Source organism: Pagrus pagrus (genome assembly GCF_965226575.1).
Source record: "Pagrus pagrus genome assembly, chromosome: 14".
Classification (NCBI taxonomy): Eukaryota; Metazoa; Chordata; class Actinopteri; order Spariformes; family Sparidae; genus Pagrus; species Pagrus pagrus.
In genome coordinates, this window is record NC_140198.1 from 19,313,623 (window position 1) to 19,332,755 (window position 19,133).

The window sequence follows — 19,133 nt, forward strand, 5'->3', positions numbered from 1 at the left end:
GTGAATATTAAGCAGTCACCAACGTGTTGAGAGTTGAGACGAAGGCAGCGATCCAAAAAACCTAGATGGCCATACCATAATGCCAAATTTGAGGCTGCAAAATGGTGGTCCACAAACCAATGTTATTGTGGTAACTGAACTACACTTTATTGAGAGGTGTTTAAATGTTTAGTCCTTCATATTGAGCTGCATGAGGAGGGCAGACTTTTCAAAACATCTCTGAACATAACGCAGTACAGTACGACACCACTACTAACTATGACCAAAATGCTAAAACATGAAGTTGATTTAACACCTCTATGCCAGTGTCAACACAAACACAACATTATAGGCATCATTAAAACAGTCTTTATGGCAGACCACTTGTATTGGATTACATAAGACTGTTAAGGTGCACCTAGTGAAGTGGCCACAGAGTGTGTTTGCTCATATTTGCACCATAAAGTCGAATTTATTCAGTATTATTGCATTTTTTATTAATTTCCTGATTATTTTTAGAGAAGATACACCATCATGTACTCGGTTGTGATAAGTAAAAGGATTTCAAGAGAGAATTTCTGCTGACCAGCTCCTCTATCTCATAGGTGAGCTGTACATTGGCGGTGTTGGGAAGAGCATGTATGGCAGCCTGCCCAGATTGATAGCATCCCGGGAAGGTTACAAGGGCTGCCTGGCATCTGTGGACTTGAACGGGAGACTCCCCGACCTGCTGGTCGATGCCCTCCACAAGGTGGGAGAGGTGGAGCGCGGCTGTGGAGGTGAGGTGGGGGGGGGGAACGCTGGGAAGTCTGAAACACCTGTGAATCATTCCTATAATCTGATTTCTTACTGTTTCCAGCGAGAGGAACTCAGAGTGGCTGCTCACGGAAAACTAATTACACCACATTTGTTATGGTATTAAACAGCTTTGTTGAATGCCCCATTATGATTGGCCAGTGAGCAATTTCTGCGGTTTTATTATTTCCGATTATACATGCTAACACGTAATGATTTCAAGTCCAGCTGCTATTGTGGAGCTCTAATCAGCCAAGAAAGCACTCAGTAGAGCGCAGAGCTCTGCCAAGTTTAAAGAGTCTCAAGTCATCTCCCCTGGTAGCCTGTACTTTTACCGGAAACGCCGGGGATGATAAAAGAGTTATGTAAGTGTACTCAAAGTTTGGCTTGAGGGTGACACTTAGGTAAAGGTCGTGGAGTCTCAAAAAGACAACAGACATCGTCCTCTGTGGCGCGTGAATAAGCAAAGCCAACAATATGAGTTACTGGTGAGGAGAAAATGATTGCTGCCTTAATCATGTAGCAGGGTCTCTAAAATAGAAAATAAAAAGAAATGATGGTGATTAATGATTAACCCTCCTCTTGAGGCAGCAAATCTGATTGTTACTTTGGAGACTATTTTGGTCATAGAACATCTGGATGTTAAAGAGAAAAGGTCAATTTGTTTTAGATAAGGTGGTCACAGTGACAGAAACACAGAGAATTGATCACGTTATCTTTGACCTTTAGTGGAGGTGATTAATAACCAGTATCAGTTGCATGATACAATAGCTGGTTAAGGACTGAAAAGCAATTCAAAACTACTATGGTTGGAGGTTCAGCACTCCTTTCCCTGGGAATCATAACTATTAAAATCATTCTGTCCGAAGACTAACATCTTTAGTCTTATTTTGCAGTAATGACTGGCTCTTCATTAAATATTTAATTCCCACTGGATAAAAATGAAGATGCATGCATAAAATGGGGAGAAAGCACCTGGTAAATCTGACATCTACACCCTGCAGGTCCCAGCACCACCTGCACGGAGGACTCCTGCCACCACCAGGGAGTGTGTCTGCAGCTGTGGGAGGGCTTCTCCTGTGACTGCACCATGACCACCTACGGTGGGCCGTTCTGCAGCGACCGTGAGTGCAGTTGTATTATGTCTCAATGGGTAGACAGGAGGGGAAAGTCTGCTGTGGTTTAAATATTCCACTGGTCACTACAGGGTAATGATCAGATCTCACAGCTGAGTAATTGGTCAGTTGGAAGTGTCTGTAAAATATTAAATCCCTTATACACATTCAGTCAGACTTGTGTTGGCTTAAAGCAGGCGTTCTCAAAGTGTCACAGCCTTCAGGAACATTTTGTTTTACATTTAATAGCCGACATTTAATACACCACTCAGCTACTGCAACAGGCAACTTGTAGCACCTTGTTAGTGTCATGGGAGCTACGTTCTGTCATCAATGCAGTTGAGATTGAAAAGCCATCAAAGTTTAGGAGAATCAGAGGTTTCAGGAAAAGTGGATCAACTCTTGCTTCGTCCGACGATTGTGAGACCAATCACAAGTCCTCCGACACATACATGTGCAGCCCACAATCATATGCTCTCTCCTTGAATTGGCACTCAGACATCAAAACTTTGAGAACTCCTGGTTTAAAGGCTGTAACAATGAGCCATGACAGATGTCATCCTAGGTTACTCAAATTATGTCCTCTCACAGCCACTCAATGTGGGTGTCAGGGCAGCCTGGTGGTGACTCGTTGGCCAGTCTATCATACGTTTTAAAGGGAAAACAGCGTATCAAAGAAGACAAAGAGCTGTGTTTAATCTTCAGAGAAACACATTTTTCAGCTTATCTAACTCAGCGGTTTCCAACCTTTTTGGCTCGTGGACCCTACTTGTGGCTTCTCTTGACAGGAGTTGACAGTATTTTTTCCTTTGAAGGATTTTAGAGCCCTGAAGAAGTGAAAGCACAAGGTATTTCACGAACAAAAAGCGAAAATTCAGAAAGAAAAAGCCGGCAAAACATTAACATAATTCTGTGTAACTGAAGTATTTCTTTGCTTTTATGTTCCTTTAATCATCTGGTGGCTCCTAGTTGTTTTTATTTGGGACGCTTTGGTTGGGAACACTGATCTAACTTGCTGTGATTGTTTTTGGTGTAATGAACTGCAGACTTTTCAGATAAATCTGCCCTTACAACTGCAAAACCACACAAAAGCAACAACACGTTGACAGCAGTAGAAGCACAAGTGGTATTCTCTGTGATTGATTACACATTTTGAGCAAGTTTCGAGGATATGCAAGTTATTTTTCTCCCTGTATGGAAGTGAATTGAAACCAACTGCTGCCTGGAAGGTAGGAAATCAATCTAAAGACGTGTGGTGTGCTTTGGAAAATGATCAGCAGTGATGCAAAGTTTAAGTTATTTATAGTCAGTGGGTAAAGCGTGCAAAAACACCACTGAAATAGTCCTTTACAAACAGCACCAGTAATGCAAAACATTAATGATTGAACACTCTTCAGTTGTATGTTTTTTAAGTTTTTCATCACTGACCTTGTGCCGTTTGAGTGTTATCTTGTACTGAATGTGTTGAGGAAATTGCGTATATTGTGCATGCATTTGAATACACGGTGAATTAATAACTGGAGGGATCGATGGCACGCCAATTGCACATGACACATTGACAGCAGCACATTTCAAAAAATCTCTAGTCTGATTGCTGCTCCCACTATAAAGAGCCCTCTGTGTCTAAAATAATAAGACCCGACTTTTACCAGAAGCTTTTCATACTTATAATAGCAGGAGATTAACATTAAGCTTATTGGTCCAGTGGTCATGGCAAGTTAAGCTTCATTTGCTGCAGAGTCATTTAGAATAACTGCAAGAATTGTGCCTTCCTGGTAATCATTATTAAAATGTGCTGTTACGCAGCATTGTTTTAGGAGAGGGCATTACATTCTCAAAACTCTGTAGGGGGGATATTTGAGGCTAATTTGATGGTAATAGTGAGTGTAAAACAGCCATGTTTGCATGAAAATAAATATCTGACATTTAGTGTACAGTATATGTAAAGGATAATACCCGACAAGATGTTCATTATCAGGACTTAATGGACAACTCGGAGGCCAGGTATTTCCGTGAAGGGCATCATCCCGCTTTTACCATGGTCACTTGCCAAAGAAAAAGACCAAAACCATATATTTGTACTTGTTTTGTGATCAAAATATAAAGTAGCTCCGTTTGAGGATCAAGTTTGACTAATAGCTGGAAACAATCATTACAGCCTAATGTAATGAAAACGTTGTTCACTACTCGAGTAAATGGGACAGATGAAATCTTCTTTTTTCTGTTTTTTGTTGTTTTTCAGCGTTTTCTATTTTTGTTTGTTTGTTGTGTTTTTTTTGTTTTTGTTTTTTAACCTTTAAATATTTTCCTTATAACACAATACCTTTTATCCTGGTGCCTTGTTAAATGTGACTTCTCACTAAGAGAAAAGCTCTGCACTATTTGTATTTGCTGTCATGATGCCTATATGCTTTGTTTTTGTATTGTTACATTTTCATTGGCAAATGACAGATAACGCTTTGACAAAAAAAGTAAACTGGACGGACCTTGATACGATGTAGCATCGGGAGATAAACTAGTCCTGTCGGCTCATTGAACACTTCGGCTCAGCTGTTAGCTAGATACTGTAGCTTACATAATGCTCACACAATTGAAAGTCAATAACATTGTATACGGGAGACAAACAGTAAATATAATTTCTAACACTAAATGGGATGTGCACATTATAGCACATTCATTTGGGACAGCGAACTACTGGAGGAGTTACAGAGATGTCTGTGTATCAAAAGTTAATTGACACCCTCAGCCAATCACAATCAAGTATTCATCAAGTATGTTTATATGTAAGAAGAATTTCAATATTTTAAAAAAACTCACCTCATCATTGATCATTCTGAGTCATTTATTTAGTTTTCTGCACCGATCATAGTAACAGTCTTATTACAGAGGTAGTTAAGACATTAAATAAACTTTTTACTCGAGTAGACTCGTAGTAATTACTTAGGCACCTTAACTCGATATCAAAAAGCTGCTTTCCTCCTCCATTTGTCTCCACACGTTGTTTCATTAATCAGCTTGCCTCCAGTGTTACAAACTTACACACACAGCCGAATGTGCATGCTGCTGTATCTATTGATCCAACCTGAAAATCAATAGTTTGTCCTCCATAGTCTTTATCTATTACAAACCTTACTGCCCTAATACTGTGCACCTGGATGAAATGTATATTACGGTGTTCAAGCTGTTTTGTTCTTGCCGGCTGAGTGGGCAATGTGTTGGACTTAACAGGAGAGGAGAGCTGCCCTAGTTTACAGCTGTGTTTGTGCGTGTTTTATAATGAATTAATAATAAACCCAGGTAACAACTTCGCAAATGCATGTCACAGTGGGAAAAATACAATAAAATCATTTTTTAAAAAAGACACTGCTACAGCAAGTGGCTGTTACATGTTGCTCTTTATTATTGTTGTAATAGAAAGGAGACACGTAATTTAAACATTCACACAGAATTTCCTTTTCGACAAAATTCGTGTCTTGGGTGATTTCAGTGGGTTCATTTGTAATTCAGCATTTCTTCAAATTAATAACTTCTAAAATTAGCCTTTTTTATTATGTCTGTTTCCATGCAGATAATAGCTCTCATCAGCTGGTTTGTCTAATTAATGCAAAACAGAATAAAGTATGTTGTTGCTCTTTATTAAACATGATAAATATTCCTGTGTAGAGAGATAACACGTTAGTATGCAGCGTTTCAACCCCAATCTCACATTCAAAGGAAACACCATGAAAAACTGTTCCTAACATCTTATTAGGAACATGAATTTATATTTTCAGTAATTGCTGCCGGTTTTGACGCACATCACATCATCTAAGTCTGGAATTCAAATAGCTGCCTAAGGCTAAACCTTCACAGCACGCTTTCTAACAAGTGTTGCAGGGCATGAATGCATGTACAGTAATATTTGGTTGCTAGAGATGCGAGATCTGGCTTTTTGAAAGGTACTAGATACAGATCTTGTTGATTTCAATGATGTAACAGTGCACTTCTGTCAATAGTGTTTTTAATACCAAATTTTTGGACAGGAACTGCCAAAAGCAAATATTTCATTTTTTATAACCAACAAATTCTCAGTAGAAAACCCTGAAAGAGCCCCTTTTACTGTAAGATTACAGGGTCCTTCAGAAGCACTGCTGTAAAACAAAGTGTTCTCCACCCATGCAATTATACGGGCGACTCTAGGGAATATTCCTACATTTACAAGACTATTATTTAACAATTAACTGCAAAAAGAATAACATTTTCAAGAAAAACACAATTCCATTGCAGCATTTTTGGTTTTCATCTAGCAGTGTTCAGGGAGGACTCTCAATCACTGGGGTGGTAAATGGCATGGCTGACCGACATCAAAGGTCAAACCAATACATCAGTTCCAACGCAGAGGAAATAACAAGCCTCATGGTTCACATTGAGCCATCATCAAAATCATTAAAACAAATGGAAAATGTGACAATAATGTGAAAACACGAACAAATGCGTAGGCAGGACAATGGTCCTGCAACTATCCGTATTAGCTGGTGAAGCCTGTCTCATCCGCAATCTGATGCTTTGTTTATCTCACCAACATTAAAGGCTAACAAATAATCCTCCCACCTTTGTCTTCGTCCGTGTCTGTGCATCAGCCCAGAAGGTCAGCCTCCAAGCAACCAGCATTAATAAGAAAGGAGAGTGGTTGACTTTACTGATTTTTGACCGCCTCTCTATCGTTCAAAACTCTGACTTCATAAGACCTCAAACTAAAGTATGGACACTCGTCAAACAACTAAGGCTGGTTTGTGCCTGAGCACGTTTATATTCATATACGGAAAGCAATTTGCCATGTATGCTACAAACATCTGCGCTAATTACCTCGAGGTCATCGTCTCATCACCAAAGCCACACAGATATATAATGATGTTCTACGCTCAATTTCAGCTCTTCTTTCTGTAAACATATGGAGAGCGTAATTATTGGTTAACCTCTGCAGTCGCAGACGATTGTTTTGGCATATTCATTAACTGCCTGCTTGTGTGCTTGCAAATGCCTGTGTGACTCTCTATATATTTCCAAGCAAACACTACTTCTGTTCATGCCATAACACAATGTACAATTTTTTACTTAACTTCTTTAAAGCCTATAAAAAACTATGACAACTGTGACAAATATATTCTCTTCCCATGTCTTTGATATGAACAATACAGTGTTAAAACACACAGCAGGCAATCACTGATTTTAACCTAATGTGACACAACTGTTCCTGCGTCTTTTTCTCCAGTCGTCTTCTCTGTCCTCCCACCACTTCCACATACAGCATACACCTCATGCATTTGACAAACATATGAAACACCTCTTGAAATGGCATTTACTTAACCACAATGCTGGCACCCATCAGCCATCTGCAGAATGGAAACCACCTTCGCCATTAATAAGTCAACATTTCCTTTGAATTCTTTAATTCCCATGGATGTGAGGCAGACAATAAATTGAGCCTGTAGCCTCCAGGCATGCAGGCAAGGTACAGTAACACAGCACTAGACAGCAGCTGTCTTCCTTTTCTGTTTCATGTGGCAGTTAGCATGCTTTGAATCCAGGTTTCATTTTATTTATGCCAAAAAAAAAAAAAAAATCCATTTCCAAATGTTATCAAAGGATCTTAAGTAAAGAAGCTTTATGTTAACCTGTGCAGTATGCATACTATATATAAGATAACTTGGTATTTTCACATTGTTTGAATTATTAAAGGTTCTTTCTGTAGATTTGTAACCAAAACAATTGTGTATGTGTGTAGTGATGCTAAATGGCAATGCACTCTGTTGTAAATGTCATAAAGTGTGACAAAACTGGAAGCCTAAGTGCTCAATCAAATCCAATGTTTCCTTTGACCTTCACTTCAGGTGGAGTCATTCTCGATTATGAGTGTCTCCCAAAGGCCACAAGGATAATCCAGGATAGAAGTTCAGACATAATCTTGCGCCCCGGGACCGAGGCTCAAGAAAACACAGTGCTGTTCATAACGTGGTGACCTACCCGAAATAGACTTGTGAAACATGTCTGAGTCGGGGCAATGTAAAGCCAATAGTCTGGACTGCACTCTGGTTCAAATCAAGCAGATATATCTTTAAGAGACTTACATACTTATTGTAAGAGCCCAGATACACTAAACCGACAATAAAAAGGATTAGAGGCGACAAAGGCTGACTGTTGCATCGCCCCACGTCACGTGTGTCTCAGCCAAATAGCTACAATTAAACACACTGCAAAGACTACAGCCGTAGGCTGACTAGCTCGTACGTTCTGCACCTGTTGGCCTGGTGCATCAGTGACCTAAGTCTGACATATTGAACAGATTTGAATGGGAGCAGCCATTGCTTTCATATACACATACAAGTCATGTATGCAGACTTTGTTATTCCAGCATATTATGCTACATTCCCTTGTACCCTTAAATGCCTTAAATGGAGCGGATGTAAGAATAAATATATTCCACATCAATTTAAGAACTTCTAATTAGGAATTGTTGCAAATAAAGTGACATACAGTGAAATACAGTTTTAATTATATTGAAGTGAAAGTATGAGGAAGTGGAGGTGGAGGCAGGTACCTCCACTACCTACTATCCTCGTATCCTTTTAGTGATATCATATTTTGGGCTAAGAATATAAACTACTACCACTACTATTTAAATTTCTATGTAATACATAATATTCTAAATGATGTGTCATAAATGACAAATTTTACAGAAGTTTAATCGAGTGCGGCTCTGCACAGTATGTTCTTCAGGTGTAATTTCTTTTTAAAGATACCCATCTAATAACACCACAAAAAAAAGGCTTCATGAAAGCCATGAAACTGAAGCATTCAGATGCCTTCTATTACATGTTGAAAGGTCACTTTGGTATCATTTGGTGATTTACAGTAACACACAAAAAGTTACATCGAGCTAGCCAGGAGTCAAACCTAGAATCTTCTGATCCGTAGTCAGACGCGTTATCCATTGCGCCACTAGCCCTGCATTCAGTGATGTCTGAACAGCTGATTGCTGACAGCATTCGATGTGACCTATGCTAAGTAGAAGCTGTTTTTTCCTGAAAGCAATTAGGATATGGGGTTTTGCACAGTAAATGTATGGCGAGCCGTCTAGTTACAAAACGTCTACATTGAAGACGTATGTAGTTACAAAACGTCAACATTGAAGCACAAGCTGCAACGATATGAGAGCGGTTCCTATCACACGTGCTGCCGTGACCCAGATTCAAACCGGGGTTGCTGCGGCCACAACGCAGAGTACTAACCACTATACGATCACGGCCACTTTTTCTCCTGAGCACCTGCTTGTTTTACTGAGTCTCTGCTGTGAAGTCATATATTTTAAACTTTGAATATCTTAACTGATGTGTTATAGAAGCCAGTGAAGTTCATCAGATGGCTCATCGAGTGCCGCTATGTATGTTCTTCAGCTGGAAATATATCTTTTCAAAGATTCTTATCGAGTAACACTATGAAGAAAAAGGATTTCTTGCTGGCTGTAGATGGCCACTTTGGTATTTTTTTTTTTATTATTTGTTAATGTGCTTTGATGCACAGTATGTAGAGTGGGAGCATTGACACGACGACCAAGTCACGCTAAAGGTTACATCGAGCTAGCCAGGAGTCGAACCTAGAATCTTCTGATCCGTAGTCAGACGCGTTATCCATTGCGCCACTAGCCCTGCTTTTGGTGATGTCTGAACAGCTGATTCGTCGCAGCATTTGATGCAAGCTATGCTTTTCATGGGTGGTGTACTGAGTACTTTGTTGTGATGGTCTGAATATTAAAAGTAGTACTTTTTTCTGTATTGTTTTTGTAATCGATGCGTTACAAATGACAATCAGGTTGCACGGTACATTGATCTCGCACTCCTGTCTTCAGGAGCAAATTTGTGTTTCTAAATCATCTTTTTGATTTTATTCAACATGGCCGCATGCACATCAGTATTTATTTATTTATTTTATAAGTGTCCAGTAAATTGATATATATCATATTCATAAAGTGGAATCTGGAATTAATGCACTTACGACACATGTATCTATCTATTTTTCAGGTTTTGCAATTCATCTTAGTTAATGTTCTTGGTGAGATTTGTGAAATAAAGGGTGAGATGGATTCGTCAATATAACAGCTTGTGGTAGACTGTCCAGGGTGTGCAGGATGGATTGATGGATTGATGGATGGACGGGTTGGTGGGTGGGTGGTTTGGTAATTCATGATACCAAAACTTATTTTCTGTTCAAAACAACATATATAATTAATACATGTATGTAAAAATAATTTATGTTCATGCACCAATTTTTAGACATCTTAGTTGCCTTTGCTCTCATTTTAGCCACCTGGCTTTGTCAGCTTTGTTCAGCACAGAGATAGTGTATCCCATAAATGATCTTCTCTGCCAAATCTCTTCTCTGTGTGAGTCATATGGATTGGCGGTGTCCAAGACTGCTGGCACAGCTCCCCACATTATGGAGAAAGAAAAAGAGTATTGTGTAATTGACTAGCAGAACTTACGAGGTTTTAAAAGTGAACCTGTGACTAACAAACGCATTGATTTAATCTCTCTAATTCTTTGCCAAAATAAAAATCACACACACTCATCCACCAGTGAAATACAGCGCACAGGTCAGTGTCTGTCCTCTCGCTGTATTTTTACAGCTTTTTAGCCTTTTAGGCATGAGTTGAAAACTTTTGACATTTACATAGATGTGAAAAGAAGTCAAGCACCGGAGGGTATAATGCTCCCTTTGACTTTTTTTAGCTTCTTTGTCCTTGCAGTTTCTCATGTTAAAAACATCTTTGTTGTCTTGTGTTGCATTTTAAGGGTTTTTAAATGCAGACATTGCGTTGTATGAATTACTTTGCAGACAGTAAGTTACTTAATAACAAATCTGTAATTCCCTATTCTCATTTATCATGATGTCTCCAGTTTTCAGAGAAGGGTTATTAGTAATGAGACCAGATTAATTTTTCAGTCTGTTCAGCGATGTTTAATAGGACATATGACAGACTCATCGTGACACTGACACACTGACTCATACCGTTTATTAAGCTGTTAAAGAATTAATAGTTGCATGTGTAAAGAAATACTAATGATCGCATTCATTCTGCCAACTGTGCACATGAGAATTTGAGCATTTGAATTCATTTGACCCAATTTCTTTTGATAAATAGCAATGGTCGGGGCACAAAAATAGAGGAAGGGATTACTGAAATAGCTTGCTTTCAGCGACGCACTAAACTAAAACCGTCAAATTTACCATCTGTGGTTGGAATTTAACAGAACATAGATGTGCAAACTGTTCAAACACAAACCAGGCAGAGGGGACAACAAATTAGATCTCATCCATTTGAGAATTCCTTTCCTTTAAATGTCAAAGGATGGCATTAAAAGAAGTGGAAAATGACTGAATTAGTTAATCATTTCTGGATGAATTAAAATACCACAGAATTACCTCAGACTAGAAGTGAAGCCATGTGATGAAACAGGTTTTGCAGTCACCTGGTTTGTGGTGATTAATAAATGGTTTTATTTGCAAATTACGGTTTGGAAAAAAACAAGAAATAATAGACAGTTATTAACAACATGTCGTACATTTTCTGATATTCAGTTTGTGTGTGTGGAGTTGAAAATGAAATGAAATATTTCATTTATATTCATTTAAAGTCATCTTGTTTGAGTTTACAGGAGGACACTGTGACACTGAGGAAATACATGATTTGAGATGCAAAAAACTGTCACACCAACAAGTATTACTAATCAAGTGCTTGTCAAGTCGCTCTTGTTGTGAGCGCCGCTCTTCAATCAAAGTCTCTCCTACCTCTGTGTTTTTTGTTGTTTAGATAGCCATGTTCTTGCTGCCCCTCAGGTATTCAGGTAAACAGAAGACTTTGACTGGATGTATTTCTGTTAAGCTGGGAATACTTGAAGGGCTCATGTTTTTGTAGACTTTTGTATATATCAGTGTTCCTCTTGGTTACGATATTCAGAAAAATGCTGCATATTTATTTTAACACACTTAAATCTTACTTACCACAATAGCTTTATGTCTAAAAGGCAGTGTTACACTGTGGGTTTCAATTGTATTGCTCTTCTGACCATACTAAAAAGAGATAGCAAGGCACTAGAGTAAGATGTTACATCACCTCTTGTGTAGGAACACAGTGTGTGAACAATTTCTAGATAGAAGCAAAGGCAAGAATCACAGTGGCGAAAGTCTTTTTATTGTAACTGAGTGCTGTTTTACTACCCTGGGGTTAAAGCTGTGTTAGGCAATTTTGACACCGCTGATCTGCTAAAAGCCGGCGAAGGCTACATAAAGCTGTGAACAGGGGTGTTGATTGACAATGAAAATTATAGTAACCCTTTCACATAACAGTGAGTCATTTGATTTAATTGTATATACAACAAATATGGCATGACGGACTATCACAGAATCACTATTACTCCATGCGTCTAAATCACATTTGTGGACATAAACATATTTGCATATGTACATAATCAACACTGTTTACAAAGCAAACTGAAATTAATCAGAGATTTATGTGTCTTTGCATATAATTAAGATGCATTTATTTCCTGTTTAAGGATTTTCTTGTACTACCACATTTTTCTTTCTACCTCTGTTGATTTTTAAACAGTAATGCAGTGGGGCTCAGGCGTCTATTTTCTTTCATCTAACACTATTATCTGGTGTTTTTGCCGAAATATACTCTGCCACTAAAAACTTTTCAGGTCACTTAGAAATCTTCTTTATTTTGAAATTATTATGAGAGGAAAGCACGATTTTCAATGAAAATATAGTTAAACTGATCAGAGATATTATCTAGACACACTGTGTTAGCTTATCCAAGTTTGTTGTGTTAAAAGGCTAATTGATCATTAGGAAACCCTTGTGCAATTATGTTAGCACAGCTGAAAACTGTTGTGCTGATTAAAGAAGCAATAAAATTGGCCTTTCTTCGGCTAGTTAAATATCTGCCGCACCAGCGTTTGTGAGTTTGATTATAGTCTCAAAATACGCCGAAAAAAAGAACTTCTTCAGAAACTTCTTCAGAAATGTGTAAGTCTATTGTTGCTCTGAGAAATGAGGGCTACTCTATGCGAGGAATGGCCAAGAAGCAAAAGATATCGGACAGCGGTGTGTACTACTCCCCTCAAAGAACACCGCAGTCTGGCTCTAACCAAGATAGAGAATCTGGAGGCTTTGGTGCATGACTGAGTAAGAGGACAAGTACATGCGGGTCTCTGGTTTAAGAAACAGATGCCTCGCAGGTCCTCAACCAGTCTCAACATCAACAGTGAAGAGGTGGCTCCAGGATGCTGGCCTTCTAGGCAGAGTAGCAAAGAAAAAGTTTGAGGTTATCAAACACTTGTGACAAAGATGTAGTGGAGGCCGAATATTTACAGTTTAACATTAAGCTTTATTGTCCAAAATATCATCAGTGCACTCAAAATATTTTTTTTATATCTGCGCATATTGGACAACATACGTGCCGATACTGATACATCTCTGATACACCTTTGATAGGTCAATAAAATATATATAATAATATAATATCTGCTGGCTCTAATGCTGTGATATATCTATCTAATAGTTTGGCTTTCTTTGCAATTGCTGTACAACTGTCTTGTTATTTTCAGGGTTAAGACTGACGTTGTGTAAGTACTGAGTGCCTCAGTGTTCTCATTAAGCTCAAGAATTCACATCATGAGCAATCCGTAATTAGTTCTTCACAAATAAACCTGCTCACTCTCTAAAGCCACTAGACATTGCTTTCTTGACCTCTTGCAACCTTTGGGTGAAGTGTCACGGAGCAGGATAATTTAATGCAAGCTGATAGCTCATTGGAATGCAAACAGACACGGGTTGTGCTAAGCTATGTTTAACAGATTGGAAAATACAGGCCACACTGCCAGTTTCACTCAGACATGCGACAGGTTATTTCATGATTAGTTATGGTCTCTTATGACTCACGCTGTGAACACTGGCTGCTGGAGAGGGAGTTCAATCTTCTGCCAATGTCACACTGACTAACAGAGTTAGAGAGAAATATACAAACCTTTATAAAACACACTTCACTCACTCTGTCCAGCTGAGGAGTTCAAACCAGTTACATTGTCTGAGACTGGAAGTTGCAGGATACAATCCAACATCACTTTGCAGCCTTTCTTTGAGTCCAACAACATCGACTGGCAAATTTTGTGTACCAAGTGAGTTGTGCAGGAATTCTCATTTTATGATTTATGATGGCTTTTGTCAGTATCCTCTTCTAGTATGTGAACAATTTTAACAGTTTGGGGATTTCTGTAAATAGTGTTTACCTCGAACATCTACAGTATGTACTGTATTTCAGATACAGTATGGATTTAATTTATTGTAAGTCTGCAAATCCATGCTTTTACTGTACATACCACTTTCTGCCTGTTAGTTCAACAATGGGGTGCCTAAACTTATAGGTGGGCCACGGGCCCAGAACAAACACCTATTGTATTATAGTAAGATGCAGAATGGTAACAGTATGTCCATATTTGACTGACTTCCTGCACTGAGCTTGACTCTGCCTGTCATGCTCTGCTTATGTAAAATAATTAATAATTAAGGATTTTACATATTAAAAGAGCATTTGTACCTCACACAAAATAAAAAAGCATAAACTGCTATTTATTTTCTGACTTTTTAAATAACTTTCTTTTCAATAGAAACATCTGCCATTTCAACAACCATTTCTCAACTCTAATATATCGCAATATATCTTTTCCTGTCATTACCAGCATGTGAAGCCCGTCCACAAATCATTTTATTTTTTCAATACTATCGAAGGCTTCCAGATTCTCATAATGTGGTAAATACAGGAGGCTTTATCAGCTTTTATAACCAGTTTACACATCAGTGTCCTTGCACGGCTAAATCAAAAAAACACTTGATTTTTCAGGTAATTCAGTCTATTCCTGGTCTAATTAAGTTCCATATTCAAGTTTTGTTTATTTTATACTTCACCGCGGAGAAGTGAAGCAAAGTTCTTTCATTACCATGCAACCGACATTGAGTGAGAGCACTCATTAAAGACTTTCTCATTTTGTACCTGTGATTCGAGTGTCATCTTCACACAGCGTATAAACTGCCTGCATTGTTAAAAGTAACTGACTCTATTCTGTTGCGGGACTTGACTTGTGTCAACATCCTCGACAGGTCCTTCAAGCAGAAAAGGCTTAATTTATGATGAGGCTGTGCCAATTAAATACCTGATAGCACTCGTGCATTTAAACACAGGGTGCACCGCTGCTCCTTCACTCCCCATCCCCCGAATGGAAAAAATGGAAAACCATCCACATTGTTCATTAAATGGGTTGCAGGGAGTTCTGTGATTATCAAGGGAAAACAATTATCAGAATCAAATTATAGAGTGTGTAAGTATGTGTTAAATAACAGGAAACATGTTAAATTCACAGACATATACATATATATGTATATATATATATACATATATATATATATATATGCAAGCAACAGTAAGTTCATAACAAGGCTTTGCAATTTAGGCTACTGGTTCACATATGCCCCAGAAAAGATTTGCTTCTGGTCGGAAATCAATTTTCACTATTTCCCTAGCTGAGATGTGAATTAATAATGTATAACTTAATTACTGGTTTATGACACAGTTAGAGTACGTCTGTCTTAGCCTATATGGTTTGCTGATTATGTGCTGTCAATATTGTTTTCTTTCTATGTATCTTTCTGTCTCTCTGTCCATTCATTTAACACATGCATTCACGAAATATGGCTGGATGAAAAGCTCAAATAATACATGAATACTTTATAGGAAAAGTGGGAACAAACACCCGAAACAGCTTATTTTTTCCTTATACAAAGATTGTTTAAAGAAAATTACAGACACATACGTATACAGTATGTATTCTCCCAGCTTCTCCTCACTTTGCGTGTCAAAAGGTAAACTGAAGAGAAAGCATCTGCTGGAGCATCATGAGCAAACAATAAAACTGAAAGATTCCCTTGAAAGAGCTTCCAGGAAGGCTGTATGTCAGCCTGAAATAGCCTTGGTGTGATGACCGATTTAAACAGCCATAGGCAGTTTGAGACTCCATAATAACAAAGATAAGAGCTGGTCAAAAAGCGGCAGCTGGAACAGTGTTTTATCGATGAAGGATCCATTTGCATCAGAGAGGAGAGTTTCTTTTGATAATAACAGGCAATTTGTTAAAGAGGATATTTTGAAATAATATTCATATAAAGGCTATTTATTAAAAGAACGCTCTTTCAAAAATTGCTTTGTCACTAACCAAAGAAGTAATAGCAATCATAATAATGCCGACAGGTGAAGCAACCAAGAGCACATGTAATTACTGCAATAAATGGTGTAAAAGTGGGGTCAGAGGCTTGCCAAGAGGCTCAGTGCTTCTGCACACGATGAGTGCTGTGGGTGTGCAGAGATAAAGTATAAATTGTCTCACATTGGCAGTTAGAGCCTCTGTTCATTCTCCCATTTTCAGGATGATATTCCCTAAAGTGTCTCGGAGGCACTGTCCAGTTTTGGCACTAACATTATGCAAGGCTTGATTACTAAGTGGCCAGCTCCGGCCCTGCTGTGACTGTCCCTCTGTGCCCCTCTCTGCATGGGAACACGGTGGGTTTCACTTGACACCCAGACCACGCAGCAGCTCAGCCTCAGATGAATGCCAGTCTATGCCTGCTCCCAGGGGGAGGCGGGGCTTCCCAGTCCCTACTGCAGGGGCTGTGTGAGAGGAGAAAGGTTACATTCAGTTTACATCATAAAGGCTAGACGCAAACACAGAGGCCTTAAGATGCAGAGTCTGCCTCTCTCTGGCTTCGTTTGTGTCGTTCTGTCACTCTAACGCTCTCAGACACAGTGACACACTAACTTATACATCATTCACCTGCTGTCCCTCTAACAAAGTCAGAGCTTTCACTGTGGTATGCCATAAATTATAACCCACTTTAATTAAAAATTTAGGAAGAGAGAGTGCATTCAATGCGACTCTGTCATTGTGTTTGTGAGCCACAACATCGCATCATTGTGAACTAAACATAACCTTGGCAACTACTAGCAGCATAGGCATAACTGCATTCACCAACTTTATAATTATGACAAATTTAGATTGGATTGGTTGTATAGATATAACATGTTCTTCTGTAGAGACAGATCATATCACATTATATGCAATTTTGCATAATTTATAAGCTACAAAACAGGCCTGACACTCATCTTTGCTACTTGAGAGGATTTCCAGATCTTTCAAATCAGATCATATGTGCTTAGTTTACAGTAATATTACAATTGATATTCTGCCTATAATGTCTCACATTTGAAGCTGTGTTTGTACTGGTGCTTTAATTCCCAAAAATTTGGGGCAAAACATAAATAAACCAAATGCAATAATTTGCTTATCTTTTTTGAAAAATGCTCAATTGAAAACAGTACAAAGACAAAATATTTAGTGTTTCACCTCATCGATTCTATAAGCTTATTTTGAATTTGATGCCAGCAGCACGAGTCAAATAAGTTCGGACAGGAGCAACGAACGACTTGGAAAGTTGTAGAATGTTTCAAAAACACAGTTTGGAAAATGCCATTGATTGTACATTATAAAGGGTATTACTACATTAGCTCGGGAACACTTTGTAAAACTGTTGTCAGTTCATTTGCAAATAATTGCATTCTGTTTTTATTTACGCTTTACACAGCGTCCCAGTGTTTTTGGAATTGGGCTCGTAAAATTAAAGCCGTTCTTCTTCATTGTCGTGTAATCAAGGCATTCATATAAAGAAAACTTTCATTACATTTGCACTCCATATTACGACGGTACATTTAGTACTATCAAGATTTTTTTTCCCTGCTGCTCCTCGTGCGAAGAGAGTGACCTTGGACTGTTGCTGCACATACTGACCCACGTGAAACAAGCAAAAAAATCATGCAGGCGATACAAAGGGACTGTGCTTGGCGTATTATAAACTGCAGACGATACATCATTCATGGTGTATTTCAATATAAGATGGATTTCTGTATTTTAGGTGACAACTGTCACCTTTTGCCTTCAGCCACAGCAACTGGCTGCCATCTTCGGCTGCTGAAGCGGCCTCTGTGGCCTGATAAAAGCCTGTGTACTAATCCTTCACTTTCCACAGCCCACTTCTGTAACCTATTAAAATTCACAATCCATATAAAATTGGCATTCAGCAGATTAGTTTATGGAAACAAGGCACTCAGACAGATGCAATGTTGTGAGCAGCAGTAATAGTCAAATCCATTGTTACAAACCCATGTTATTAGTGGACTTGAGGATAAATAAAGGGTTTTACATGCATGTCAAATTTAGTGGTTTCCCATGTGACAGATGTCGTCACATGCACCAGTCTTCAACAAGATTCCTCCTGATGGCTAGAGTTGGAATAAGATGTTGTGTGATGATCAAATATTAATTTACATCCATATACATGTAAATTGATTTTTTAAAATCTTGCTTTTGATCTTAAATTGATTATTATTATTATTATTATTTTGATCAAATGATTATATCTATGTTAATATCAGCAAATCTAAGGCAAGGCTGTTTTATTTATCGAGTAAAATTTATTACGAGTAAAGAATACATTAAGGTTAATTTGACAACTCCAGGGTTGTAAAATGAAACTGAGTTTAGTCCTTTTAATGTGACACAAGAGTAAAACAAAACTTGATGAAGGTTCTCAGTCATCCAGGTCATGGTAACTCAAAGTGCTGTATCGTAGGCAACTGGATGTGTTTCAGTTTCTTGAAGACGTTTCGCCTCTCATCCAAGAGGCTTCTTCAGTTCTAACTAACTGGAGGGGAGCTGCAGGCTTTTAAACTCTGTGTAGGAGTGTCCCTGTTCAAAGACGGCTGTTACAGTTTGACATAGATTGGTTCCTTTACTCCTCTTTCAAACCATCTGTCTTCTCTGGCCAAGATGTTTACTTTGTTGTCCTCAAAGGAATGACTTTTCTCCTTTAGATGTAAGTGGACAGCAGAGTCTTGACCAAGTCTGAGTCTCAGAGCTCACATGTGTCCGTAACAACTCTGTAAGGACACTCCCACACAGAGTTTAAAAGCCTGCACACTCCCCTCCAGTTAGTTAGAACTGAAGAAGCCTCCAGTTGCCTACAATACAGCACTTAGAAGTGTATACAAAGGCGTTAGGAGGATGAATTGATGAGCTTCATGGGAATGAAGCCGCTCTGTAG

The 19,133-nt window shown here is 38.6% G+C and overlaps 1 protein-coding gene across 1 annotated transcript in view; it reads left to right on the forward strand.

The window, feature by feature from the left end:
* Positions 1 to 19,133, forward strand: part of LOC311269105 (neurexin-2-like) — a 137,614-nt gene that overhangs the window by 75,758 nt on the left and 42,723 nt on the right. Inside the window, 3 exon segments of the mRNA XM_084373096.1 lie at positions 501 to 533; positions 536 to 758; positions 1,779 to 1,898. Coding sequence (XP_084229222.1) covers positions 501 to 533; positions 536 to 758; positions 1,779 to 1,898 — 376 coding nt within the window.